The 27,395-nt window shown below is 43.2% G+C and overlaps 2 protein-coding genes across 3 annotated transcripts in view; one reads left to right on the top strand and one right to left on the bottom strand.

Annotated features, from left to right (window-relative positions):
• SARNP (SAP domain containing ribonucleoprotein) overlaps positions 1-3,905 on the bottom strand; it is a 51,519-nt gene extending 47,614 nt beyond the window's left edge. Inside the window, exon 1 of one of the 2 annotated variants that reach the window (XM_069970479.1) lies at positions 3,607-3,905. In XM_069970479.1, coding sequence (XP_069826580.1) covers positions 3,607-3,639 — 33 coding nt within the window. In that variant the 5' untranslated portion in view covers positions 3,640-3,905. The remainder of the gene's footprint in view (positions 1-3,606) is intronic. The other variant, XM_069970480.1, reaches the window with a different exon arrangement.
• A 77-nt stretch (positions 3,906-3,982) lies between these two features.
• ORMDL2 (ORMDL sphingolipid biosynthesis regulator 2) lies at positions 3,983-15,244 on the top strand. Its single transcript, XM_069970481.1, has 4 exons — positions 3,983-4,124; positions 7,286-7,460; positions 7,893-8,044; positions 12,546-15,244. The coding sequence occupies exons 2-4, from the start codon at positions 7,287-7,289 to the stop codon at positions 12,679-12,681; spliced, it is 462 nt and encodes a 153-aa protein (XP_069826582.1). The 5' UTR covers positions 3,983-4,124; position 7,286; the 3' UTR covers positions 12,682-15,244.
• The last annotated feature ends 12,151 nt before the right edge of the window (positions 15,245-27,395 follow it).

Below are 27,395 nucleotides of genomic sequence, written 5' to 3'. Positions count from 1 at the left end.
GGAGCGCACCTCGTTCCAGATCAACAGCGCTGGTGTCACTTCCCCTGTGACAGTCAACGTTTAGAGATGGACCAGCCTTCAGGTTAGCAAGTTTTGTATCTTGGCAACATTTGATCCCCAAAACGCATTGTCTATGTACATGGAATAAAACTGCTTGCTGGACCTAATATATGCCGACTTGGAGGGGAGCTCAGATAATACTTTTGTCTGTCCCCCAACGTGGAGTGAGCATGCCAGCTGCCCAGATATTCCAACTATAAGCATTCCGCTATTAGTTCTGAGCGCAATCTTTACTTTGTGTCTTTTTATATGTGAGCTGACCACTGTCTACTTTGGATTGCTTTGGGTTGTTTGGATCTGCCTGCTCTCCCTATGGGATATCACTTATGTCATCGACAAATAGTTGTGTTTTATGTGGCTTTCTGGTGACGTGGGGGTTTCTTCCACCCACTATCACCCGGTGAGTAATAGTTCTGCCAGGAGAACATGCTGGATTCACAGGTCACACTGCTCAGTACTGGTTTTGGAACTTCTGAAGGTGTGCTACAGTAAGGTAGGATTGCAGGACCCCATTATTAATATATATAGTGTATAGGAGCCAGGACATAGGCTAGTCTGCAGCCATAACTGTAGCTGCAGACACTGAGATGAAATTTACAAAGTGGTTACCAGAGGGGGAAATATGAAAAATAAACCTGGTTACAAAGGAAGCAAAAATTATAAGCACAGGATACTTTGGAATAAGGATATGGAATGCACACTTTTAGGGTGTGATCCAAGGTCCTCCTTAAAAGGGAACCAATCAGCCCAATTGGGCTAATATAGTTCCCAGGAGCGCTGCATAAAGCTCCTGCAGTAGCCATGGCACGTACCGGCCATGGCCACAGCAGGATCTTTATACCAGAGAAAGTTTTATTCTCCAGGCGCGTGACAGACACGGGCGTGGAAGTAGTCATCTGGGGGGCTCCCAGTCCATATCTAGTCACCGTGCTCTGCAGTCAGCGCGCTCAGCAGGATGATTGGCAGGCAGAGAGGCCAGTAACAGACCTCTGCCTGTCACTCATCCCCTCCGAGCAGTCTGTCACGCACCGAGCAGTCTGTCACGCACCCGGAGAATAAAATAATTTTTCCCCCCGGTATAAAGCATCTGCTCCATAGAGATCCAAACTTCCGGATTAACAGAGGAATTTGCCAGTGACCCGGAAATGACTGTGCTGACAGGTACATTCCAAAGTGCTTTTTGACATGTTGGCAATCCTCAGCAAGCATAACACAAAGAGAGGACAGCAGAAGGAACATGACTGCTGAGATTGTACACTGACTTTTCGTAGTGTTTCTTTTGATTGATTGTAACTAAAGAGTGACAGCTGCAGGGCAAAAAATACATTGAGTTGTATGCAATCTTGTGGACTGAAGCTTAAAAGGAATCTGGCTGTATACTGACTCTTTGGTTTGGTGTAATAGCTGCTGCGAACCTGAAGACACAGATGTTTTTCCATGGCTATGTGGATGTGAGAAAAACATATATGCAAATTAGGTCATAAGCCTCCTCATAAATATGCACACCAAACTCTCCTGCTAATGTTGGTGCCAGCCTTGCCATATCTTCCAGTAAGCAGGGCTGCGGAGTCTGTAAGCCGCAGCTCCAACTCCCAACTCCAGATCCTTCATAAATGGCCAATCAGACACCAGGGGAGTTATTTATCATGCTGGTGTAAAATAGATCTGGCTCAGCAGCTTCTTCCTAATAATGTCCAACATGATCCTGGGGTGACTTCTGAGGGAAAAATAAAGAAGATTCTCCTGTGGGTGCAGTGGATGCAGCTAGTCTCCAGCCACCATGTTTTAGAACAGTTTATGGGATGGGGGGGAAATGCATGCCACCACGAGCAGGAACGAGCGACAGAATCTGCAGCAGGTTTTCTATGCCTATTCTGTAGTGTGCATGCACCTTAAGAAAGAAAACGCTACACTGAGGACAGAGGTTACTGCTACACTACTTATGGCTTCTCCTTCTCTATATTACACAGGATATCTTGATATTACACTGCTGCTCATTTACAATTATTTAGGAAGAGAACAGCACAGATCCCCCCCATTACAAAGGTACACTAGATTCTTAGGATATCTATGGTGCAGAACATCAGAAAACAATCTTGTGTGGAGTGACATGCTTATGTTTCAAATTCTAGTCCTAATCCCAGTTTGTGACCTCCTGCGTTGATGTTCTTGCCGTAGAGCAGTGTGGACAGTGTTAATTTGATACCTGGTTTGAGGGTTTGGGTATATCCTAATCCAATCAGACTTGAGTTATTCACTTTAGCAGAAAATGACGCATCTGAGTCAATTTGATATTTGGCTGCAAGTCCAAAGCGGGTGTTACTGTTTCCTGCTGTCCATGCCAAGTTAATGGCAGTTTCTAATTTATGATTAACCTTCTGATATACTGAGCCTCCAAATTCTGTTCCATTGTTCACATTGGTGTGTAGCTGGAATTCGTTGGTTTTATATCCAACAGCAAAGTTGCTCTGTGAAACTCTAGACTTTGCTGATTCAAAAGTCATTTGGTAGCCTGCTAGCCAGCCTTTATAGCCAAATACACCCCCCCCCCCCCCCACACACACACACAATGAACTCTTCCAGCTCAAGAACAAACTGCCAAATAATGCTCTCCAACTTTTCCCCACAATCTCTACTAAGGGTGCCTTCGAACAGGGCGACTCGCAGCGGAATTGGCTGAGAAGGAAGTGAGAGGAACTGAGTCCTGAACCCTGCTGCTCTCTTTCCTGTTGTCACCACAATTACACCCCCCCACACACACACACACCTGTAACCAGTCATCCGTTGCTTGAAGCCACTATGCCCAGTAAAAGCATTAAATCCCTGCACCTCAAGGGTTGATGTCCCCCAGTGCCAAGCCCTGTGATTACTGGCGAGAGCAAAGCCTGCTCCTGTGTTCATTTTCAGCAGAGCCGTTGCTAGGGACAGTACTGCATTAGTGACCGGCACTGGTCTGTTAACACAGTAAGAGGGAGATTTCTTGTTGCCATCAGATTAGCTCCATTATTCTTATAAAATGCTTAGATACCAAAGTACTTTGGACAAATAGTTACAATTACATTTATTTACACATTATCTGAAACAAAATGGACCATTTGCAGCAGGGCCATAGCCTGGTAAACAGCCCATGTGCGCCCACCTCCGCTCGGCCCCTGGGCGCCCACCTCCGCTCGGCCCCTGGGCGCCCACCTCCGCTCGGCCCCTGGGCGCCCACCTCCGCTCAAAGAAGGAAGCTGATAGTAAAAGATAATCTAGGGGTCTCTAACACTAAATATCAGACGATTATCCATCTCCTGCCCACTGAGTAGTAATGTGCTCCCATGATACTTCCAGAGCCTATCATCTTACATGATGCTTCAGCAGACAATCCTCACCCACCCTGTGCAGCTGAGGGGACACGTTACTAGCGAGCAGAATGGCATCCTCCTCCTCCTCCCCTGCGTACTGATGGTCCCCGAAGTCCCGAGCTTCACACAACTACGGGGCTCCCCCACGTTTAGCTAAACTGAAAGCACTTTTCATTTTATCGTATTATTACAGTCTTACCTTTAGCTTGTGAATCTCCACGATGTCCGCCATGTTTTTACCTCACACTCGGTTCAACTTCCCTGAGCAAGATAAGCTGCTATTGGCTCGGCGCACGCATGACGTCACGTCAACAACAAAGCGCGGGAATTTTAATTACAGCACTTCGTCTCTTTCACAGCCAGACGGAACACCTAGGGTTAACTAAAGACGGCAGCTTCAACTGCTCGGTAAAATGCACATAACGTACTACGCTTCGGTATGGGATAAAGCCAGCCAACGTGATAGGTCAAGCGCGTCGCAGTGTTGACCAATCAACAATGTGTGGTCCCGTTACGTCATCAAAGGAACGACCCAATCAAGGATGACGCGCGGAGAATGTACGTCACCACTCTAGCGCCGACAATACGCATCATCGGGCTGAACCAATGAGCAAGCGTTGTCTGTAATCATCCACGATGACTCCGCCCCACGCTTACTCCTAACGGAAGTGGTGGCGTTTCCTGGAGACCGGTGACAGGCGGAGGCCCTAGCTACAGGTGATCAATGCAGCCGCTCTCCCTGATCAGGCGGGGGGCGGGGTGGTGTGTACAGGGGTATGCGGTTTTGCGTTTGGCTGGAGGCGATAGTTGTCTCAGGTTGTTGACTAGATCCGTGTTACGATGTTCATTCATAGTGATGCGTTTTCTCGGGGAGGTTGGGTGCGCAATATGGCTGCTTCCTGCTACACCGCACCCGCCGTATAGCTCGGTACTTGCCTCTCCTACGTGCTGCGGGCTCACACCTGTGCGATCTATCATGTATTCATGTGCTTGGCAATCTATTGTCCGCTGGAGGCAGCCGGTATATCCTGCAGTGTCTCCATCTTCCATATAGTTGTATGGTATTTCTTCCATCAGTGTGGACTGTGGCAGATGCATCCTCTCATAAGAAGACTCTTTGTTGCCCATAGTAACCGATCCCAGCTTACCACAGCACAATGGGAAATGTAAGCTGAGCTGTGAACGGTTACTGTGGGCAACAACAAAGCCAATCTTACCACACCATCTAGCACATTTACTATAATATAGATATATACACACAGTGGTACCTTGGTTCTCAAACTTAATTGGTTCCAGAAGGCAGTCTGAGAACCGAGCAGTGTCTTCCCATAGGAAATAATGTAAATGTGTTTAATTGGTTCCAGCAGCCACCAATAATTACCTACAGTACCCATATATTACACTGATATGTGCCCAGTGTAATCTCTACAGCAGTGCTTCTCAAACTGTGAGGCGCCCCCTAGTTGTTGGTGAGGCCCAGCTGAGGAGCCAGTTTTCACAACAGTAACTATAATCTACACAGTCCTTTTGCTGTTTGAAAAAATCTCTATTTAAGCAACGTTATTAATTTTTTTTTTGTAATTGCTTTATTAGTATATAAAGCTTAGGAGACAGCCCTAGCATTATTTTCAGCTTTTAAATGGATTTTCACCACAGATGGTGAGGCCCAGCATCCTCTTGGTCAGTCTGGTGAGGCCCAGGCATTGCCTTGGTCTGTTGGGTGAGGCTCCAGTAGAAAAAGTTTGAGAAGCACCGCCGTACAGTACTGTACAGAGCAGCACTATATACTGTACAGTACGTTACAGAGCAGCTCTATATACTGTACAGTACGTTACAGACCAGCACTATATATACTGTACAGTACTGTACAGAGCAGCTCTATATACTGTACAGGACTGTACAGAGCAGCTCTATATACTGTACAGTACGTTACAGAGCAGCTCTATATACTGTACAGTACGTTACAGAGCAGCTCTATATACTGTACAGTACGTTACAGAGCAGCTCTATATACTGTACAGGACGTTACAGAGCAGCACTATATATACTGTACAGTACTGTACAGAGCAGCTCATATACTGTACAGGACATTACAGAGCAGCACTATATACTGTACAGGACATTACAGAGCAGCACTATATACTGTTCAGGATATTACAGAGCAGCTTTATATACTGTACAGGACATTACAGAGCAGCTTTATATACAGTACAGGACATTACAGAGCAGCTCTATATACTGTACAGTACTGTACAGAGCAGCTCTATATACTGTACAGGACATTACAGAGCAGCACTATATACTGTACAGGACATTACAGAGCAGCTTTATATACTTACAGGACATTACAGAGCAGCTCTATATACTGTACAGGACATTACAGAGCAGCTTTATATACTTACAGGACATTACAGAGCAGCTCTATATACTGTACAGTACTGTAGAGAGCAGCTCTATATACTGTACAGGACATTACAGAGCAGCTCTATATACTGTACAGGACATTACAGAGCAGCTCTATATACTGTTCAGGATATTACAGAGCAGCACTATATACTGTACAGGACATTACAGAGCAGCACTATATACTGTACAGGACATTACAGAGCAGCACTATATACTGTACAGGACATTACAGAGCAGCTCTATATACTGTACAGGACATTACAGAACAGCACTATATACTGTTCAGGATATTACAGAGCAGCACTATATACTGTGGAGGACATTACAGAACAGCACTATATACTGTAGAGGACATTACAGCACTATATACTGTAGAGGACATTACAGAACAGCACTATATACTGTTCAGGATATTACAGAGCAGCACTATATACTGTACAGGACATTACAGAGCATCTTTATATACTGTACAGGACATTACAAAGCAGCACTATATACTGTACAGGACATTACAAAGCAGCACTATATACTGTACAGGACATTATAGAGCAGCACTATATACTGTACAGGACATTATAGAGCAGCACTATATACTGTACGGTACATTACAGAGCAGATCTATATACTGTACGGGACATTACAGAGCATCTCTATATACTGTACAGGACATTACAGAGCAGCACTATATACTGTACAGGACATTACAGAGCAGCTTTATATACTGTACAGGACATTACAGAGCAGCACTATATACTGTACTGTACATTATACACAAGAAACATTCAGCAAAACCAGCAATTATAGTACAGTAGTCACTAACTCCTCACTCATCCTTTACTGTATAGAGTCCCCCCATCCCAGCTCTGTAACAGATGGGTGATGGTGGTGCACTGCCTGTACTACTACTGTACTGTATATGCACTCCAAGTGTCTTATACAGTACAGGGTGGGAGATAGTGGTGCACGGACTGTACTACTACTGTACTGTATATGCACTCCAGCAGTATTATACTGTACTGTACTGTATGTGACAACTCACCAGTGCTAACCTCAACAACCCACCATCCACACTCACAAAAACTTTCAGATACCAAGCAAAGTTTGGATTCTGAACGGTACTTCCAGGTAAATGTTCATTTGAATACCGCGGTATTACTGTACTTTAAGACTAGAGGCCTGAAAAGTGTTTGAGAACCAAAGCAAACTTTCCTTAAAAAATACTGTTTGAGTTCTGAGCAGTTTAAGTTCCGAGATACCACTGTGTGTGTTTATATATACATATATATTTTTAATGTCAGGGGTATGTGCTGAGCAGAGACTAATACATAATGTCAGTATTGCCTGAATGTGTAATGTGTGTCACAGATATTGCATTGCAGCCCACCTCTGGCCTCTCCCGACCTGCCTCTTTAACTAAATAAAAGACCATTCTATTTTCTTATGCCATGTTATAATGTATCTTTGTCTTCCAGGATGAATGTTGGGGTGGCACATAGCGAGGTGAACCCCAATACAAGGGTGTTGAATAGCCGAGGAATATGGCTGGCCTACATTATCCTTGTAGGCTTTCTGCACATCATCCTCCTGAGCTTCCCCTTCTTCAGTGTTCCTGTGGTCTGGACCTTGACTAATGTTATTCACAATCTTGTAAGTTATGTTGCGTTCTTTATTGTGACTAGTAGGAGTGAGGGCATGTTCCCATGGCTCAAATCTGAACTCATGTGGATTTAAACTCCTATCCAAATCGTGGCTTTGGAGGCAGATTTTTCATCTTTTTAAACTTCTATGTGAACATGCCCTAATAGTTACATGGAAAAGGTGGAGTGTTTTTATCCAAATATGAACTATTAATACTTGTTAGCCCTAATGAAATCCATCATTCTTCTTGTTTCTTACCCCATCAAACTATAATGATGTGTATGATAATCAGTGCCAGTGGTTTTGGAAGGCTCATTCTATTAGGGTGAACAAAGGAATTAAAGTTTTTTTTATGACAATTAAGGAGTAGTGTTGTGATATAAATGTTCAGAATGGCTAGATTCTTAAGTATAATCCCCTCTTTTGTAACTTACACGACAGGTAATGTACTTGTTCCTGCATACAGTGAAAGGCACACCGTTCGAGACCCCTGACCAGGGAAAAGCAAGACTCCTTACTCATTGGGAGCAGATGGACTATGGCATCCAGTTCACATCTTCTCGCAAGTTTCTTACCATAACCCCAATTGTTTTGTGAGTATTCAGCACAAGTCCTTCCTCTGACTCTTCTCTCTCCTTCAAGAATATTTTTTTTATTTTCTGAATTATCTTCCAACATATACTGCGCCATTGCCCATACAGAATAGGGTGGTGGATTATGCCCTCTTGACTGATAGATAAAACATATGCTGAGGTGAAGCAGACCAGCTGTAAACACAAATATACTGTGTGCGCTCCATTTATTTGTATAGCTGTGCTACAGTAAATGTACGTGCAATATATGGCATTTTACTGATGTTAACATTGCCTAACATATTCTGTCTCTTGCTGATGGGGTATTGGCCACAGGGAACCCCCATTAAATGCTAGACTACATTTAGACTGTGTTCGTATATAGTGTCTTTGATGCACATTTGCTGAGGTTTTCCCACTAATTTACTGCAAGTTGTATAACTGCAGTAAAATGGCACCATTTTTTGCCACAAAAATCGCTGCAAAGACAAATGGCAAATTAGTGACATTGAAGCGTAAAAATCATGTGTGTGAACGGAACCTAACAGGAATATGAGCCTGAAACTGAAGTTCATACAAAAGTGTTATTGCTTTGTACTTTGTATGCCTGGACATAAGGGTGTTGAAGTGAGGTCACAACTGTTTTGTTAATTGTTTTCACACAAAAAAATCTCCAAAAAAATCACTTAACATTTCCACCATTGTAGAAACAATTAAATGCTGGGTTAAAATTGAATATATTAGGAATTTCCAGCACTTTTTGAGCCTAAGGGTGGTATTACACGGAACGATAATCGGCCAAATTGGCCCGATTCGGCCGATTATCGCTCCGTGTAATAAATGCAACGATCAGCCGATGACAACGATCATCGGCTGATCGTTGATATAGGTTAGAACCTATTTTCGTCGGGCGCCGACTGCGCACCGCTGCGTGTAATAGCGGTGCGTGGCCGGCGACTAACGATATACATTACCCATCCACGTTCCAGGGCTGCTCCTGCCGTCCGCTTCTCCCGGGGTCCCGCGCGCTCTTTAGCGTCACAGCGGCCTGTCAGCTGATAGGCCGCTTAGCCAATCACAGGCCGCGGCGGTCCCGGCCTGTGATTGGCTGAGCGGCCTACCAGCTGACAGGCCGCTGTGACGCTAGAGAGCGCGCGGGACCCCGGGAGAAGCGGACGGCAGGAGCAGCCCTGGAACGTGGATGGGTAATGTATGCCAGTTTAGCAAGGGCTGCAAGGACATCGGTAACGATGTCCTTGCAGCTCTTGTCAAACGATTATCGGGCCGTGTAATAGGCCCAGTAAACGAGCAACGATCTAGCAGATCGCTGCTCGTTTACAGGTATTATCGGGCCCTGCTTGGCCCGTGTAATACCACCCTAAGGGTCCAGAAAGATTATCTGACAGATTATGTGCCAAAGATTTGAAGCCAAAGCCAGAAACAGACTATAAACAGAGATCAGGTCATGAAAGAAAGCCTGAGATTTCTCCTCTTCTCAAATCCATTCCTGGCTTTGGCTTCAAATCTTTTGCAGATAATCTGTCAGAATCTTTCTGTGTAAATGGACCCTGAGCTTATCCATTTGGTTTATTCCATTTAGTCAGTGCAGCTGGAAATCATTTCCTGAAGCGAGTCTTTGTTCTTAGAAAAATAAAAATAAAAAGTCATTTATTTTGCATGAAGCATGTCCTCCCTTTTAGTTTTACTGCCACAGTTTGCCCCATACCCATCCATTCTCCACTTATGTAACTCACCTGCTAGCAGACTAATACATTTCCAACGTGATTTTTATTCCCTGAGTTCTTTTCTATGCACTTTGAACTATTTTATAGCTGCTATTTATTTTGAATGAAATTCCTTTAGCTGTGGAGCCTCTCTCTAAGGTTACATTAACAAGGATATTATTGGCTGCAAATTTCCTTTACAGTGCAAGTAAATCTGGTTGCACAAAACTGTATTCACATGCAGAACAAATGTCAGTGGATTGACAGCATGCTGTGTGTTTACAGATCCAAACTATCCATTTCACTCATTGCAGTGCATGGGGTTGAAGTTGCAGTAACCTCAATGTGTACCACATTTTCCCTTACATTTTTAAAATTCTATTCACTGCTAAAATCTGCCAGATATGGACATGGCCTAAGGGGTTTGATTGGTTTAGGCTGATGCTTTGCTTTGTCCCACGAACAAGTCACGGTTGTTGGTTAAACCCATTAACATGATAATTTATGCCTCCTGTAGAGGCACTGAATGCAGTATGTGGCAGGATTGTGTGCCTGGCTCCAGGTCCTAGGTGGAGCAGGTTCTACGAGTTCTACAATGGTAATTATCCTCATGGCAGAACATGTTTTTAACAGCATGTAGTGCATAAATTTGGCCAAGGTGAACTGGTAATATTGTTTAATAAGAAATTGTTCCCATAATTACATGTATCAAGATTAACGGGAGATAGTCACAGAACCCTTATTACTCCTAAAACACTCAGTTGTTTACAATCTCTGAGGTAAGTATAGTCATGCAGGTAGCAGAGACAGCAGGTGAAGGGTTAACGCAATGGTCCATGCAAGGGGTATGAAACGGCTACAGTATTTTATATCCGTTTATTAATTCAACTGTATTATAATTCTGAGTTATTGATGAATATCCCAGAATACTTCTCACATATATGATGGCCACACCTTTACATCTATGATCTACTTTAGTAGTAATATACTTTGTTTGTTTATATCACAGATTGTCTTTCTTCTTCTCCCCCTCACCTATGTAGATGTGGCTTACTTCTTCTCGCATATGTAGTACCACAGACTAACCAATTCCTCACATCTAGGTTTACTTTGGTTTTCTCTTTGCCTATGCCAATGAAAGTGCACTTATAGGGGGCAGGTCCACACACAGTGGATTTATGTGCCACAAATCTGTATGGTCTGTGCAGATTTTACACTATACATTGAAGCTGTGAAATCAGCTGTACAAATCTGAAACACAAACTGACATTATGAAGGTTTAAAAAATTTACTTGCATGGTATATTTCAGCCAATCATGTGTACTGATAGCATCCATATATAAAAGTTGTATCTGCCAAGCTTTAGGATAAATCTCCCTGCAATCCATTTGTCACCCATTTACATGCCCAGCATAACAGACAAGCGTGTAGTTTTGTTCTCGGCTGTGGTGAGAGATTAAGGTGGAAGTAAGTTTGCCAGCCCAAATACATGCTCTAGGATCAGGGGTTGTCAACAAGCTGGTATTATAGCTTTCGAAGAGCGATCTACTGTGTATGAGCCGCTGCTTTTCGTCAATACCAACCCTGGTTACAACTTTAAAGGAATATACTGAGATGTATTATTCTAAAAATGAGTTCAGCCTGGTGTCTTAACATAAAAAAAAAAATCCTATACCTGCCGCCACTGTATTCCTGGAGTCTGTCCTGTTGGACAGCACAGCTTTTGTTTTGGATTGGCACATGTGGACAGGCATCACATGCCCCAACCCTAAACAGTAGAAGGGCCATTCAACAGGAATGAGGAAGGTAAATTGTGTAAATACTTTCAGTGCTACAGAAGCATGGAAGTGGGTAAGTATACTTTCTTCATTATGTTCCTGCACCCTCTTGCCTGCCTGTCATTTTTGGGACTTCCTCTTTGTCTAAGGAATAATGAATTGTTTTTAATAAACAAAACAAAAAAAAACCTGAACACAAGAACAAGGGGTCACAATCTGAGGTTAGTTGGGGGAAATATCGGAAGCAACATGAGAAAATTTTACTTTACTGAAAGAGTAGTAGATGCTTGAATCAAACTTCCAGCAGATGTGGTTGGCAAATTTAGAGCAGGGGTGTCAAACTCAGGCCCTACAGCTGTTGCGAAACTACAATTGCCATCATGCCTGGTCAGCCAAAGCTTAACCTTTATAACAGCTGAAGGGTCTGTTATCTACAGTAACAGAATTTAAAGGGGATTTACCATCAGGTACATCAAACCCCCCCCCCCCCCCCTCTTATAATTACCCAGTCGGTGCTAATATGGGGGAATCCGGAGGCACAGTGCTTTTTCAAAACACAGCCTGGTTCATTGGAATCAATGGAGGTACATCACAGAGGGGATATTGTCACACTGGGGGGGGGGGGGGGCTGGTGCACGAGAAAAGAGCGGTGCTGGGCAGCTTTTTAAAGAAAGGACTGCGCCACCTAGATCATGGCGTCGGCGCAGAACGGGTAAAGTATAAAAAATGGTAGCTGATAGTACATTTGCTTTAAACCTGCCTGCGATAGATATATGTTTATCATTTTATAAGTATAGTAAAGGAGGGCAGACTACATGGATGCTTCTTCTGCTGGCAATCTTTCTGTATTCTTCCGTTGAACAGCTAGAGGTCTGAATGCCTTATTATTGTACTAAAGGGTCTATCTTGGAAAGTTGACTTTTTTCCCTTTACTTTTATTTCATACTATTTTGTCATTACTAGATGTTAGTGCTACATGTAGAAAATGAGTAATCCTTCTTTGTGTTTTCTTCCCACTAGATACCTTCTTGCCAGCTTTTATACCAAATATGATGCTGCTCACTTCTTTATCAACACATTGTCGCTGCTCAGTGTCCTTCTTCCCAAACTCCCCCAATTCCACGGAGTACGGATCTTTGGGATTAATAAATATTGAAGGCATAACATAAGAATCTCCACCTGCTGCCTGTCACATGATTCATGTTCTGCATGATCAAATATGTCGGGAACATTTTTGTTCATATAGCTGAAGATACCTGGCTGTATAATATTGTGTAAGAAGTTATCCATCCTACACATGTGTTTTATACTGTGATTCTTCAAGATTGAAACAGAAGGATAATCAAAAGATCAGACACAACTTAGAGCTGCAAAATGACATTCTGGACTTAACAGGTGGGAGGGGTTTAATTTAAGTAAGATAAGAGATCTCATAATATTGCGTCCATGTTGTGGTTGCCACATGGGGATGACCACTGATAGCTGTGATCCTGTACTTTTAACTTTGGCAAAGCTAGCAGTTGGTAATCTGCATGTGTTTTCCATAGCTTGATCGCAACACGTCTGGGCACCCTAAGCGAGCTTTGTAATGTTTCCACAACTACAGTGACGCTCAAAGTAATGTAGAGTGCTGCTTTGCCCGCAGAAGATTGATCATTGCTCTAAATTAAGATGTAAACCAACAATCTCCTAATAAGTATTATGTATGTGTTTTCTCTTTTTAACTTTGATTAAAGCTGAAATTTGTACAGCACTCTACAGAGAGTTTACATAATTAAGACCAAAGACGACAAAAAAGACATAATAAACGTACATTCCCATAACTAGGATGGGATTTTTTTCTTATAGTTACTCATGACATCTAGTATATAAGACGACATGGCAACTTTGGTTGTATGACACAGATGGCAGTGCCAGACTGGTGCATTAATGGATTTTTGGTCACAAGTCGTATGCAACTGCCACCTTGGTGCAAGTAACCTGCATCTGTACCTGCTTATGACTTGTCTGTAATTTGGCTGTCTTTTAACACCCAAATCACCACTGTATTATAGCACAACAGCAAATTGCATGTTTTCATAGCATGACTTGCTGTTGCATGACACATTTTTACACGCAGCCCTAGTCTTGAACAGACTGCATACTTGGCTATTTACAAGATATCATTAGGGGCCCTATATCTATGGAATCTATACATAGGGAACTATGTAAATAAATTGCATTCAGAGGGATATAAATATATGCAGATTTCTCAATGTCAAAAACTTCACATATACAATTTACTAAAGTGTTGTTCACAAAGGAAAACGAATGCTACTGTGAATATTCCTCCCCTATTTGTATGACTAGATGTGGTTATTGTATGTTGTCACATACATTGCACAATACAGTAGTGTGTACATTACAAAGTACTAAATATACATATCTAGTGAACCTGTGAAACCACGAGTGGCTATTTCAATATGGCTGGACTTCAGGTTTTAAACATCTTTAGTTTTAGTGTCTTTTGGGCTGTATTTTTAGTTTTTTGAGGATTAGGTTTCCTTGTTCACTTAGTGTAGATTTTTAGATACCCAGCATGCCCTCCTACATATTTTACCCATGAATTTCCCCCCATGGTGTGTCTATAGCACAGGTGTCAAAATGCAGCCCTCCAGTTATTGCAAATCCCCATCATGCCTAAACAGCTAAAGCTTTGGCTATCCATGCATGATGGAAATTGTGTATTAGATGTGTGTTTTAAATACTTTTTACACCTCACTAGCCAGGTTTGAAAAGTGTAAAAAAAAAAAAAAGGGTGGGACTAGATGGTGTATAAATAATAGCACATATCACAGAAGAAAGCTAAGCATACCACACACAGATTACCAACATGAATATAAATTATAGCTGAGAAAATCCTTTGTTTTTGGCATTCCATTGCTGTTGTACAAATGACGATCTAGCCAAGATTAGATCATTTGACTCCTGCCCAGCTGCATAATGCAGCCATATTGTCCATTTTGGGAGGGGGGAGGATTACATATCCTGTATGTGTGCTTGAATTTGGCTGACATTTACTTAGCTGTCCGTGCAGGAAGAATCATTGAATTCACAATACTCTGGATATTTTTAATGACTTTGCCAGCTTCCTGAAAAAAAAGGATATATAAACTAATCATGTTCCAAGGGGCTGATGAAAGAGAGAATATCTAAAAATACAAGTGTTATTCTATGTGCATGTTAGGCCAGTTTTGTACTTTTGTAAGGTACCTGCAAAAACTGAATTTTCACATTTATTGCAGCATGACACTAGCCTTTGGGTGAAATTACATACCAGTTCTTGCCAAAAATGGGAACACATCTTTGCAAAATAATAAAGTATTTTCCAAATGAGAGGTTCCTACTGTTCTCTGGTGAGAATCAGCACTCATTTTTGGCAAGAAGTATAATCCCATGTAAATAATGACTATGGAGTCATTGTTAACTTAAATAAATTTATGGGAAGAGAACAATATATGCTAGCAAGGCATGTTGGAGGAAAAACTGCATGCATGGTGTGGAAAAGTGCTTGCAACTTTGTTACCCTTAGATTTGGGTGGGTGAAATACATGAAGACCAAAGGCTTTACTTTTTTTTTTTTTTTAATTATCACTTCTGGGGCTTGATCTGTAAGTGTATATAATGTATATTTCAGAAATAATCTGACATTGTATGCAAATAAATTCAAAACACAATGACTGCAATAGTTTTTATTTTTGGTTTTAAATGTGATAAAAGCAAAGGTTAATTCAAACTTAATGATAGCCAAGTAACTTTGGTGGAAAGAAAATTTTTAAACAAAAAAAAGTGATAACCTACTTAATACAGGTAACATGTTTGGAGATCTTAAGAGCAGTGGCATACATCTGTACTCTTAAGGTGAAACTTGTCAACATATCAAGAAAATTACCCTCAGCATAATGAAATAGCATATGAGAGTTGTGAAGATGAGAGAATAGAAAGAAAATGGGAGGGGGTCCCTTGCTCCTCCTCAACAGGGTGTTTACAAAAATGTTGAATGCTGAATATGAAATCCAGGGTTGCCAAACCTTAGGGGCCTATTCCACGGAGCAATAATCGGCCTGATTCGGCCGATTATCGCCTCGTGGGATAAAGAGAACATCAGCGGGAATAGCAGGCTTGGTGGGCGACCGATTTCAAAACATCATACATTACTTGTCCAGGCGCAGGTTTTCTCCCGGTCCCAGGCAGCAGCAGCTTCGGAGCGGCCTGTCTGAGCTGACAGAGCACTCACGGGAACGCCGTGGCCAGTGATTGGCTGAGCGGTCTGTCTATCAGTTCAGACAGGGCGCTCTGAGGCTGCTGTGGCGCGGGACCGGGAGAAGGAGAAGACCTGTGCCTGCACAGGTAATGTATGAAACAAGGGCTGCAAGGACATCGGTAACGATGTCCCTGCAGCCCTCGCTAACGATTACCGGGCCGTGGAATAGGCCCAGTAAACGAGCGCCGATCTAGCAGATCGGCGCTCGTTTACATCGTTGATCGGGCCATCGATCGTTGATCGATTTCAACTTCACATATAAAGGTAACATATTCACCTATTAGTGCAATAGTCCTTGCTTAAAAATGAAATCTGAGTAACGTGTAATGTCTCTAGCTCACCAACACGCTCCACATGGGACAGTCCATGGAGGGTGTCAGCGCTGGGAAACGCTTCTACAAAGTTTGGAGTATCCTCTCTTTGTCCAGCATCCTTTACATGATTCCACCACCTTTCAAATGCCTAAGGGCCCTATTCCACGGGACGATTATCGTTTAGTCGTTTGAATCTAAATGATATTCGTTAACTGCTATTCAAACGAACGATTAACGACTGAATGAGAAATCGTTGATCGTTTAATAAGACCTGGACCTATTTTTGTCGTTGCACGTTCGCAAATTGTTCGCATTAAATAAAACGTCATTCACAGTAGTGACTAACGCAATAGAAACGACAAGATGACCGCAAGAACGATCATGAGTAACGATTGTCGTTCTATGTAAATAGATGAACGATTTCAGGTCTTTCGCAATAGCGGTCGTTTGGAACGTTTATCGTTTACGATTATGTGAACGATAATCGTCCCGTGGAATAGGGCCCTAAGAAGTCTTGTGAGAATTTGTAGGCTACAATGCATAAAATCGCAGAGTTACTATTGCATAATATCAGACATATATATGCTTATTCCAAACTTATTCTAACTATGCCATAGTATGCATTTAGTAATTCAAATGCAGTTACAAAAACACATTACCTTGCACACTTTTCTCTCAGTCCGTGTAGACTCGGCGTGTCTAGATGCTGGATCCAATACAACTCCCTCTGCATGAGCTTAGATCGTAAATCAGTCTTATTAACCCCATCGACCTCTTCCAATACCAATTATCTGAGTTCACTAGCATTATGTCTAATTTCTGAAAAGTAATGGGCAACACCTTTCTCCCCAAACTTTCTAATTGTAGCCCTATGCTCTCTTATTCGTATTTTAATGGCTCTGGAGGTCTGCACCACATAGCCTAAGCCACATGGGCATTTCAGTACACAACCCCTTTAGTATTACATGAGAACCACCCTCTCACCAGGATAGCACTGTCCCCCCTCTGATCGAGTTCTCACAGCTGTTACATGAAAACGTTCCATTTTTACTGGATCTCAAAAAGGTTTGTCTAGTACTTTTCTTCCTTATTAAATCGATGCATACTAAATGATTCACTAATGTTTTCCCTTGTTTATACACAAAACGTGGTTTTAATTTTGGTACGTCTTACCATTCTCCAATGTCTGCTGTTTTTTTGTATCAGTGTAGCATGTTTGTCATATGTAGAGAGGAATATATAACTGGTCTCTTTACTCTTATTTCTCATCTGATTTAATTCCTCAAATATTAGTCTCCCAACTTCTTCCACTATTTTTTCAAATTGTTTCCTATTATATCCCCTCTGTTCAAATTTAGACATCATTCTATCTTTGTTCTTGTGATATTTATCATTTGTCTTACATATCCTTTTTGTCCTAATAAGCTATCTTTTGGGGTCCCTTTAAATGTTTGCGGTAACTGTGGGTTGGGGGGGGGGGGTTAGTTATTATACCATTATTTTCTCCTCTGTGTACTTTCATTACACATTATTTACATTCAAAAGTGAACTCAAAGGATGGCATGTATTTAAATGTGTTACGAACTGATCTAGTCGTGCCCTTTCCCCCATCCACAATATACAGATGTCATCCACATATTTGCACCCTTTTTAATTTCTATCTTCATGGGGGCCGGACAAATGTCTCTTAAGAATTGGACATAAACAGGTTGGCGACACGGAGTCACAGGGGACCCTATCAAAGTCTCCTGTAGCTGTAGATAAAATGTGTCCCCAAACCTGAAGTAGTTTTTATTATGTCCAAAAGGGACAATAGAAAACTTATTTTGGCACTGCTTAATTTAACGATGAGCGGATTTACATTACAAGTGAAGTATTATCGGTAAGTCATAATCCTGACTTTACCGTTACGCCCATGGTGACCGCACCCTTGGAGAGGACCTCCCACTGCCGGAGAGGAAACCTGGGAACATATAAAAGAAAGGCACACCTCTCTATGCCTTCAGTTCAGGTTTCCTGTCCCACGTTGGGAGCCTGGGAACGGGTCTCCCTCTCGGGGGTGAAATCAAGATATCCTCTCCGCGGCTGCAGGTCCACCATCGGAAAAACCTTGTGGGACTCCCTGACGGTACAAGTCTTCCTGTGGGGAGGCATCCGGTAAGCCGGCTGGGATTCCCAGTCCCGTCCCTGAAGATCCCATACTCTGCGGCATAGCTGCGGGGTGTAGGTATATGACCTTGATGTCATTGCCTGGCTCCTGCTCCGTGCGCATGCACGGCCGCGATGACGTCAGTATGTATAACGCGTGGGCCGCGGTGGCTTGCGGAGCGCGTCATTTCCGTGCGCAGTGTATTTAGGGGCTGGAGGGGATGGCGTCCGCCAGTCCATGTGCGTCGGTGGACATCAAGGATCCCAGCAGCCAGCTATTGATCTGCAGGTCTTCAGCCACGCTAGCGCGCTCTGCAGTTCGTCCAGTCACGCTGCCGCCAGAGCACTCCAGTTCCAGCTGCGTTTCCGTGAGTGCACTCTGCAAACCCGCCAGCATGTCTCATTCTGCAGGGAGAGAGAAAAGACGCGATGATAGAAGCTCTAAATCCGGGACATCTGCCTCGGTATCTGCTTGACCTGGGGGTGGTAAGCATATTTCCCTCTTATACACTGTATATATCCTAATAGGGGGTTTCTTATTCATGTTATTATAGGATTCCCGGGAGGGATCTAAATCCTGTAGGAAATCCTCCTCAAAAAAGCATAATTGGAATGTGGTGACTAAGTGCCACCTAGAGGATGGTTACTCTAGGTCCATATGCACACAGTGTGTAGATATTCTGGTGGCCCAGGAATCCTCAGCACTGGCAGACACTATCAAACAGATAGTAAGGGATGAGGTCCAGCAGTCTCTTAAAGGGCTAGCTCCACCTCAGCCCAGTATTCCAATACAGCCCAATATCCCAAGGTTTCTCCCAGATAACCAGGAAAGCTTTTCCCTAGCTGGACCAAGCTTAGAAGAAGGGGAAATTGACACCCTATACTCCTCAGGTGAAAAGTCAGAGGGAGGCCAAGAAAGATCTTTATTTCCAGCTGATGAAGCTAATCAGCTGATTAAAGCAATAAGGGCTTCCATGAATATTGAAGATATAAAAGAGCCATATTCTGTAGAAGACTCCCTTTATGAAGGATTAGGGGACAGGAAAGCTCGCACCTTTTCCCTTCATAAAAATATTAAATATCTAATTAAAAAGGAATGGGAAAATCCTGATAGAAGATTTTTTATCCCTAAATTGTTTGCGGAAGCAGACACTAAATCATGGGATAGAGCCCCTGCAATTGATGCGCCAGTGGCAAAAATGACCAAGAAAAATTGCTTGCCATTTGAAGATATTGGTTCCCTACCTGACCCAATGGATAGGAAGGCGGATTACTACAATTAAAGGGTTTGGGAAGCAGCCACTGGGGCCCTAAGAACAAGTGTAGCATCCACATATGTGGTAAGGGCACTTGGTTATCTAAGTTACAGGATCAAATCCCAGATGACTCACCAGCCTGTAAAATAAAGGAAGATCTCCCAGTATTAGCAAAAGCTGCAGATTTTCTTGCAGATGCATCAGTAGATGCGATTAAGATGTCAGCCGAAGCAGGAGCTTTATCCAACTCAGCAAGAAGTGATAGTGCCTCCAAAACTAAACTGTGCTCAATCCCATGTAATGGGGAACATCTGTTTGGGACAATATTAGACTCTGCGTTAGAGAAGGCGTCAGATAGGAAGAAAAGCTTTCCTGTAACTTCAAAGCCTCAAGATTCATTTTGTAACAAAAAACAGTATAGAAGACCCTATCCTCAAAACCAAAGTAATAAAAAGTTAAAAATTCCCGAAAAGGGTAGAGGCTTCCTCTTCAATTCCGATAGAGATAACAAACAACCCCCCCCCTCCCAGCAATGACAGGTGTCCGGTGGGGGACGTCTGTCCTACTTTGCTCAGGCCTGGAGGGACATTTCTTGGGTGCTAAGTACAGTGACCTGGGGTCTGCTCTTGGAGTTCAAGAGTATCCCGGGGGAAAGATTTCTTCCCACCGGACGCATGTCAGATGCTCAAAAAGAAATAGCATTGGTGAAAAGTAATTTCTTTAATGAAAAAGAGAGTCCTGGTATCAGTTCCTCCTTCGGAGGAAGGAAGAGGATTGTACTCACCCCTCTTCCTGGTTAAAAAAAAACAAAAAAAAAAAAAAACAGATGGGTCCTATCGGACCATAATAAATTTTAAAGGTTTAAACTTTTCTTTTATACAAAAGGTTCAGGATGGAGACTATAAAGTCAGCGATCTCCCTTCTTTATCCAAATTGTTTTATGGCATCAATAGATTTGGAGGATGCCTATTATCACGTCCCAATACATGCATCCCACCAAAAGTTTTTGAGAGTAACAGTATTCATCCAGAATCAATTGATGCATCTACAGTACAGAGCTCTACCGTGAGGGGTTTCTCAAGCCCCAAGGGTTTTCACAAACGTAGTGGCAGATATGACAGCATTCATAAGATCAAAAGATGTCTTGCTAGTGCCCTACCTAGACGACTCCCTCAGTCGCAGAATCGTCTTCCCTACTACAGTCCAAAAAAAAATCACACCTCCTCAATGTGTTTTTTTTTAGGAGTGCTGCTGGACTCCACCCAGCAAAAATCCTTTGTCCCAACAGACTTTAAAAGTAAGGGTCCAGGAGTTATTTCTAAACCACAGGGCCACGTTCAGACAAGCAATGTCTGTTCTAGGATTGCTAACATCTTGCATCCCAGCAGTAAAATGGGCACAGTTCAGGAGCAGGGCCCTGTCGGCAGTGGCCAGGCTTTCCCTACTATGGTGGCTGGAACCCCAAAATCTAGCCAGAGGGGTCCATTGGTCCCCTCAGGAGGTGATCCGAATCACCACAGATGCCAGCACGTGGGGATGGGGAGCACATTCCCAACAGAATTACTTGCAGGGGGAGTGGCCAAACCATCTAATGCATTCATCGTCCAACTACAAGGAGCTCTTTGCAATAAAACTATCTCTAGCTAGCCTCAAATCGCTGATCAAAGACAAGAATGTACAAATATACTCAGACAATACCACAGCCGTGGCATATGTAAACAAACAGGGAGGCACGAGGGTCCCCTCACTGTCAAGCCTGTCACATCAAATTTTTCTGTTTGCAGAAGAGAATCTCTCTTTACTTTCAGCAATTCATTAGTGAGGAAAAGAAAATCAGATGGCCGACTTCCTGAGCAGAGTGGAACTGAGCCAGACAGAATGGTCTCTGAACAATTATGTTTTCAACCTAATAGTAAAAAGATTTGGCTCTCCGATGATCGATCTGTTTGCATCAAAAGAAAAACAAGAAACTAAAGAGGTTTTATTCTTTGAGGCCAAAAGACTTCCCTACAGCTATAGATGCCTTCTCGCAAAATTGGAAGGCAGAGAGGGGGTTTGCCTCCCCCCCCCTTTCCACTAATTCCCAGAGTCATCAGGAAGGTGAGGAAAGACGGGGCATCAATAATTCTAATCGCACCCTTTTGGCCTAGAAGACCGTGGTTTAGACTCCTGAGACAACTATCAGTGGCACAACCATGGATATTTCAAGAATGGCACAACTTATCTCAGGGGCCAGTCCTGCATCCAGCATCAAGCAAACTACATCTGACTGCTTGGATGCTGAAAGGTTAATCCTCAGGAAAAGAGGCATCCAGGACAATGTAATTAACACCCTGAACTTTGTAAAGTATGAGCCGTCTGGCTTCTGTACCAAGAAGATTGTTGAATAATGTCCTAACCCTCGATGTTCTGGGGGAACCTGAACTATGGCCTCCAGCTGAATGAGCTCCAGGATGCCTGACCATAACCAGGAATTGAGTAGTTCTAATCAGAGATTTGTGATGCAACATTTTGAGGGAGGGGAACTGGAAAATTCTATTTTGTAACCCATTTCTATGATGTTCAGAATAAAAGGGGTTGTTTGTATTAGCTGACCATGGATGAAGAAAATAGGACAGCCTCCCTCCCACCGGAATGGCGTCACTGCTTTTTGTCTGAGGAATTGGGATTGAGTAAGAATTCTCTCCCTTTTCCTCCTTTAGGGTAGCTACATCTAACAGACTTGCCTTTCTCTTTATATTCTTTTTGTCTCTGACTGAAGGGACGAAAAGTCTTTTTACCTGTAGCCTTTTTCTCTGTCGGAAAATCTTTCTTCTTATACGTGGCATGTTCAAGGATGCTATCTAGGACAGAACCAAAAACCAGATTACCTTGACTGGGGATGGAGCACAGCTTGGTCTTGGAAAGAAATGTGGTTGCAAGTTTCAACATGGGAATATAGAGTTTAAGATGTCCTCTCTATTGGTTTTCCCTTTCAGATGAGTTTCTAATTGTTAAAGCCATATAAACATAGCTGTAGCCTCACTAGTGGCAGCAATATTAGGATTGAAAGAGGCAACAGCTGCATGGTTTTCCTGAGTAAGCCTTCCATTTTACGATCCGTCACATTTTTTTATTGTAAGGCATCTTCAAAGGGTAAGGAGTTTTTTTCACCGCCTTAGCCACCTGCACATCAATTTTTGGGGTTTCAGTCCAGAGTTTAGTCTCTTCCTCATCGAATGGTAATCTAGCTCTACATTTAGAAGTCTTTTCTCAGGATCACGCCATTAGTCATGTACAAGGCCCTTAAAGGGAACCTGTCACCCCCCGTGCCGGGGTGATAGGCTCCCGACCCCCTGTTAGAGCCCCCTATACTCACCTAATCCCGCCAGGTCCCGCTTCTGGAGGTGGTCGGGTGATGAAGATCTCAGCCGCTGCAGCCCGGCGCTCGCGCTGAGAGATGAGTCCAACGCTCATAGAGAATGACAGGAGAGTCCAGCGCTCCATCATTCTCTATGAGCGTTGGACTCATCTCGGGGGGTGACAGGTTCCCTTTAAAGGACAAGTGCCATGAAAAACTTTTTCCCAGTAATTGAAGCACATTACAAAGTTATATAACTGTGTAATATGCTTCAATCACTTATCTGCCTCCCTTCCCTGTCTTTTCCCCCCTCCACCCCCCACCAGGAAGTGTCCTGACTCACACAGACCTGATTACTGTCGTCACCATCACCAAGCTCTTCTCTCAGCTCCTTCTCCTGTTACACTAGCCTCCCCCCTCCCCTGCCTTGTCAGGTGACAGGCTTGCTCAGCTCCCATTGGCTGAACAACTGCAAGCCATCACTTGTCACATCTCACTTGCTTATCTTCCCTCTGACTGACTCGGGCACATAGGCAGCTCCCCCCTCCCCTCATACCCTCTCTCCTGCTGCCGTGGACTCAGTGAAGGAGTCATGTCACAGATAAGCTGACCAAGCTGAGTCACCTGACAAGGCAGGGGAGGGGGAGGAGCTGAGAGAAGAGCTTGGTGAAGGTGACGACAGTAATCAGGTCTGTGTGAGTCAGGACACTTCCTGGTGGGGGGTGGAGGGGAGAAAAGACAGGGAAGGGAGGCAGGTAGGTGATTGAAGCATATTACACAGTTATATAACTTTGTAATGTGCTTCAATTACTGGGAAAAAAAGTTTTTCATGGCACTTGTCCTTTAATACTTTAATAAAGATCAGAGATAATTCTTCTGGCCCTTTTAGGAGGGTGGTAAGAAGAATGGGATCTCTCTAGATAAGGAAGCAGAAATAGAGGCTTGGACCTAGTTAGTAATTACATCTTTCAATTGATCAGTTAAAGAAGGAATCTCCTGCTGGACTACTCTTGTAGTGCAGGCATCACATAGCAATTTTTCATATTTCTCAGGTAAAACTTCAGCACAAATGGCACAAGATTTCTGAGATTTAGACAACTTCTTGGCTTCCTTGTCTCCCTGAGGAGAGAGGGAAAAACCAATTAGATGCCAGACTAAATAAGTAAGTGAACCCCCTGAGGGACAGCTACTCACTGGGCTGGAGGAAGAGCTGAGCTCTGCAGAATCTGGGCGGGATGCAGACCGTCCTTCCATAATGGCAAGTACAAAGAAGCTAGGAGCAGTGTCTCCTCTTAGCTTATATAGCAAACCTAAGACCAGCCGTTTGAATTTGGCACCAAAGAGCTGCGCCCTCCGCAGTATGCCCACTCGGCGGCATCTCCCGGTGCAATGACGTCAGACGCCGAGCATGCCGCCTGGAACCCGGAAGTGACGAGGGGAACGGCAGGGATCATCACGCCGTGGATCTCCAGGCCACATAAACCCCCGTGCAGCCAAAGAGACCAGAGAGGCACAGAATCACGCGGCCCAAGGGAGAGGGAACCCGGAGAAGCTGACCCCAGCCACCTGGCTAGAAAACAAGCTTATTAGGCTTACCATAGCCCATCAACTTAATCCTACGATGTACATACATAAGGCTATCTCTGATACTAAATTACAACTTAATGCTATTCTTTCTCACAGAACAGAAAAGGCACTTCGCTGGACCCAGGCAACATACTATAAGTGGGCAAACAAACCAGATCGTCTCTTGGCTCGTATGCTGGCCCAAAAGCAGCGTCAGAATCAAATTCATAAACTGCAGGTACGACCAGGGATTTACTTCTCCCATCCTGACCGTATTTATAAGGCATTCTATTCTTTTTACTCTTCTCTATACTCTGAACCTTCTCCCCCCTCGCAGGCAAAGATACGGGAATTTCTCCAGTCCCTTCCGCTTCCTATCGTTTCCCAGGAGGCCCAGGACACCCTGAATCACCCCATAACATCCGAGGAATCGACTGAGGCTATAAGCCGTTTAAACTGGGGAAGGCCCCATGACCCGATGGTTATTCAGCATTGCATTATAAAAAAATCCTATCACTGCTCCTTAACCCCCTCCTTTCTTTTTATAACTGTCTGCCTTGATGCCTTGATCACAGTAATTCTGAAACCCAATAAGGACCCTATGCAAACAGTGAACTATAGCCCGATCTCACTTTTAAACCTAGATACTAAACTTCTTACGTCTATTCTCTCCTCCCGTTTAAATGTCCTCCTTCCTTCCCTAGTACGCAGGGATCAGGTGGGCTTTATCCCGGGGAGGCAGGCCCCGGACAATGTCCGCAAAGTATTGGACCTTATACAGTGGTCTAATGCACACGGCCTATGATGTTATTAGGTCTCGATATTGAGAAGGCCTTTGATAGTGTATCCTGGGCCTACCTCTGAGGTTTTGCGTAGCATGGGGTTTGGAGGGTCCTTCACTCATCTGCTTCATCTTCTCTACTCCTACTGCTTACCTTAAACTTCCTTCTTCCACTGCTCAACCTATCCAAATAGCTTGTGGAACTCGCCAGGGGTGTCCCCTATCTCCTGCTCTCTTTGCGCTTGCTATAGAACCCCTGGCGACTTCCCTTCGATTAAACCCAGATATCAAGGTTGTGGATATAGCCAACAGCTTCTATAAAAGATACATCTCTTTGCTGATGATTTGCTTCTTACCCTCACCTCCTAAACCTCTCTTTCGAATCTTTTAGCTACCCTTGGTGACTTTAAAAAACTCTGTAGACTCCGGATCAATCAGTCTAAATCTAAAAAAGTGTATATTGCAATGTCCCTCCTCCATTACAATTGATAAATCTAAATTTTGGTTTTTGCCCTCAATCTCGTACTCTGTCTTACCTGGGAGTGAAGCTTTCTTCTTCTCTTTCCACTCTCTGTTCATCCAACTATCCCTCTCTTTTTTCTTCTATACATGCAGACCTTAAGAAATGGAATGTCCCTCATCTTTCTTGGATAGGCAGGATAAATACGGCCAGTATGGTGGTGTTGCCGCGTGTCTTATACTATTTCCCATATAATATATATATATATATATATATATATAATAAAAGAAAGAAGCCTAGACCTCAAAGCTAGTGTAGGTACGCAGATGGGTAAAAATTGGTATGTGAAATGAAAATGGATAAGTGAAAATCCACAAAATGACAAGAACAGAATAAAAGCAGTTCAGGCAATGGCAACCCTAAGTAACAAAAAAAAAAAAAGAAGAAGAAGGAGAGAGAGGAGCCTGGATGTCCAGGCAATATACCTAATGTCTACTTGATATTCCAAATAAAAAGCAATTTAATATTGGTAATAAAAGTAAAAATAGTGAAAATCTCAAAGCATGAATCAATGCGTCAGTGTAAAAACCGAGATATAAATATAATTACTAACAAACACACATATTAGAAAGAACAAAAAAAACAAAAAACAATAATACATAGTTTAAAATGTAAAATGTGACATGTAACCATAGGGCCCTTATGGTGTTATGCTAGTCACAGCCGTGGTAAAGAGACACAACAATAGCGCATTGGAATATATTAAGCGCTCTAGAACTATAAGTCTCAGCTGGACTGTGCTGCAAAAAAAAAAAAAAAAAAAAGGAATCACACTGAATTGGAATAAAACCACACTGGGATTGCAGGAATGGTACTGTACTGTCACAAGTCTCAGCTGGAATACACTGCAGCGAGAGTAAAGCCACACTGGACTGGAATTGCTGATATTGCACTGTAGTACCACAAGTCCCAGCTGGACTACACTGCAGTGAGAGTAGAACCACACTGATAAGCAATGAAACCACCCTGGGATTGCTGGCAGTAAATGGAGTGCTGGTGCTGGACTCCTGGTTAGTCCATGGACTCTCTGCTCATTAGCATAGGGGAGAGATGTTAAAGGAGAAATCCAGACAATATTGTGATATTGGTGTTAACATAGAGGTACAGTGCACGGCGGCACCTCTCACCCGTCCCTCGGCTTGGAGATGTCGTCAGACCGGTTCAGTTCAGGTAAGGCTTAGTTTAAGTTCATGGGGAGCATTCTCACCAGCTGATCAGTAGCATGGCCTTGTTCTCAGATAGATGCAGGAAGCTGAGATGATAAGTCGCTGGGTCCTAATGCCAGTGGGTTCTCAATCTGATCGTTGGTAGCAGGGCCCCTGGCTACATGCGGTGGATGTATAGATGAACAAAATGTATGCCAGTGCTGTGTATATGCCAAACGCGTTTCAGAACCACTCCTGGGTTCCTTCCTCAGTGGCTGAATTATGAAATGGCTCTTTACTGTATATGTATATATATATATATATATATATATATATATACCCATCCCGACAGCCAACTCTGATCTAACAGGCCTGCAACGTGACCCTCTAACGATTCATTTAGAATGGTTGACGGCCACGAATAGCCAAATCTGTGATGTATATTCATAAACGTTCAGGTGGCCTCTCAGTGCCGCACTTGCGCAACTATTATAATG

This window comes from Dendropsophus ebraccatus, chromosome 5 (genome assembly GCF_027789765.1).
Source record: "Dendropsophus ebraccatus isolate aDenEbr1 chromosome 5, aDenEbr1.pat, whole genome shotgun sequence".
In the NCBI taxonomy this organism is placed as follows: domain Eukaryota; kingdom Metazoa; phylum Chordata; class Amphibia; order Anura; family Hylidae; genus Dendropsophus; species Dendropsophus ebraccatus.
The sequence above is the reverse complement of the archived record's forward strand: the minus strand, read 5'-3'. Positions and strand labels throughout refer to the sequence as shown.

Bases quoted from the DNA above. Each gene is read 5' to 3' on its own strand.
- ORMDL2 (XM_069970481.1), top strand. From the start codon at position 7,287: ATGAATGTTGGGGTGGCACATAGCGAGGTGAACCCCAATACAAGGGTG. The intron at 7,461-7,892 runs GTAAGTTATGTT...CTTACACGACAG, and splicing joins CTAATGTTATTCACAATCTT to GTAATGTACTTGTTCCTGCA. The intron at 8,045-12,545 runs GTGAGTATTCAG...TCTTCCCACTAG, and splicing joins ACCATAACCCCAATTGTTTT to ATACCTTCTTGCCAGCTTTT.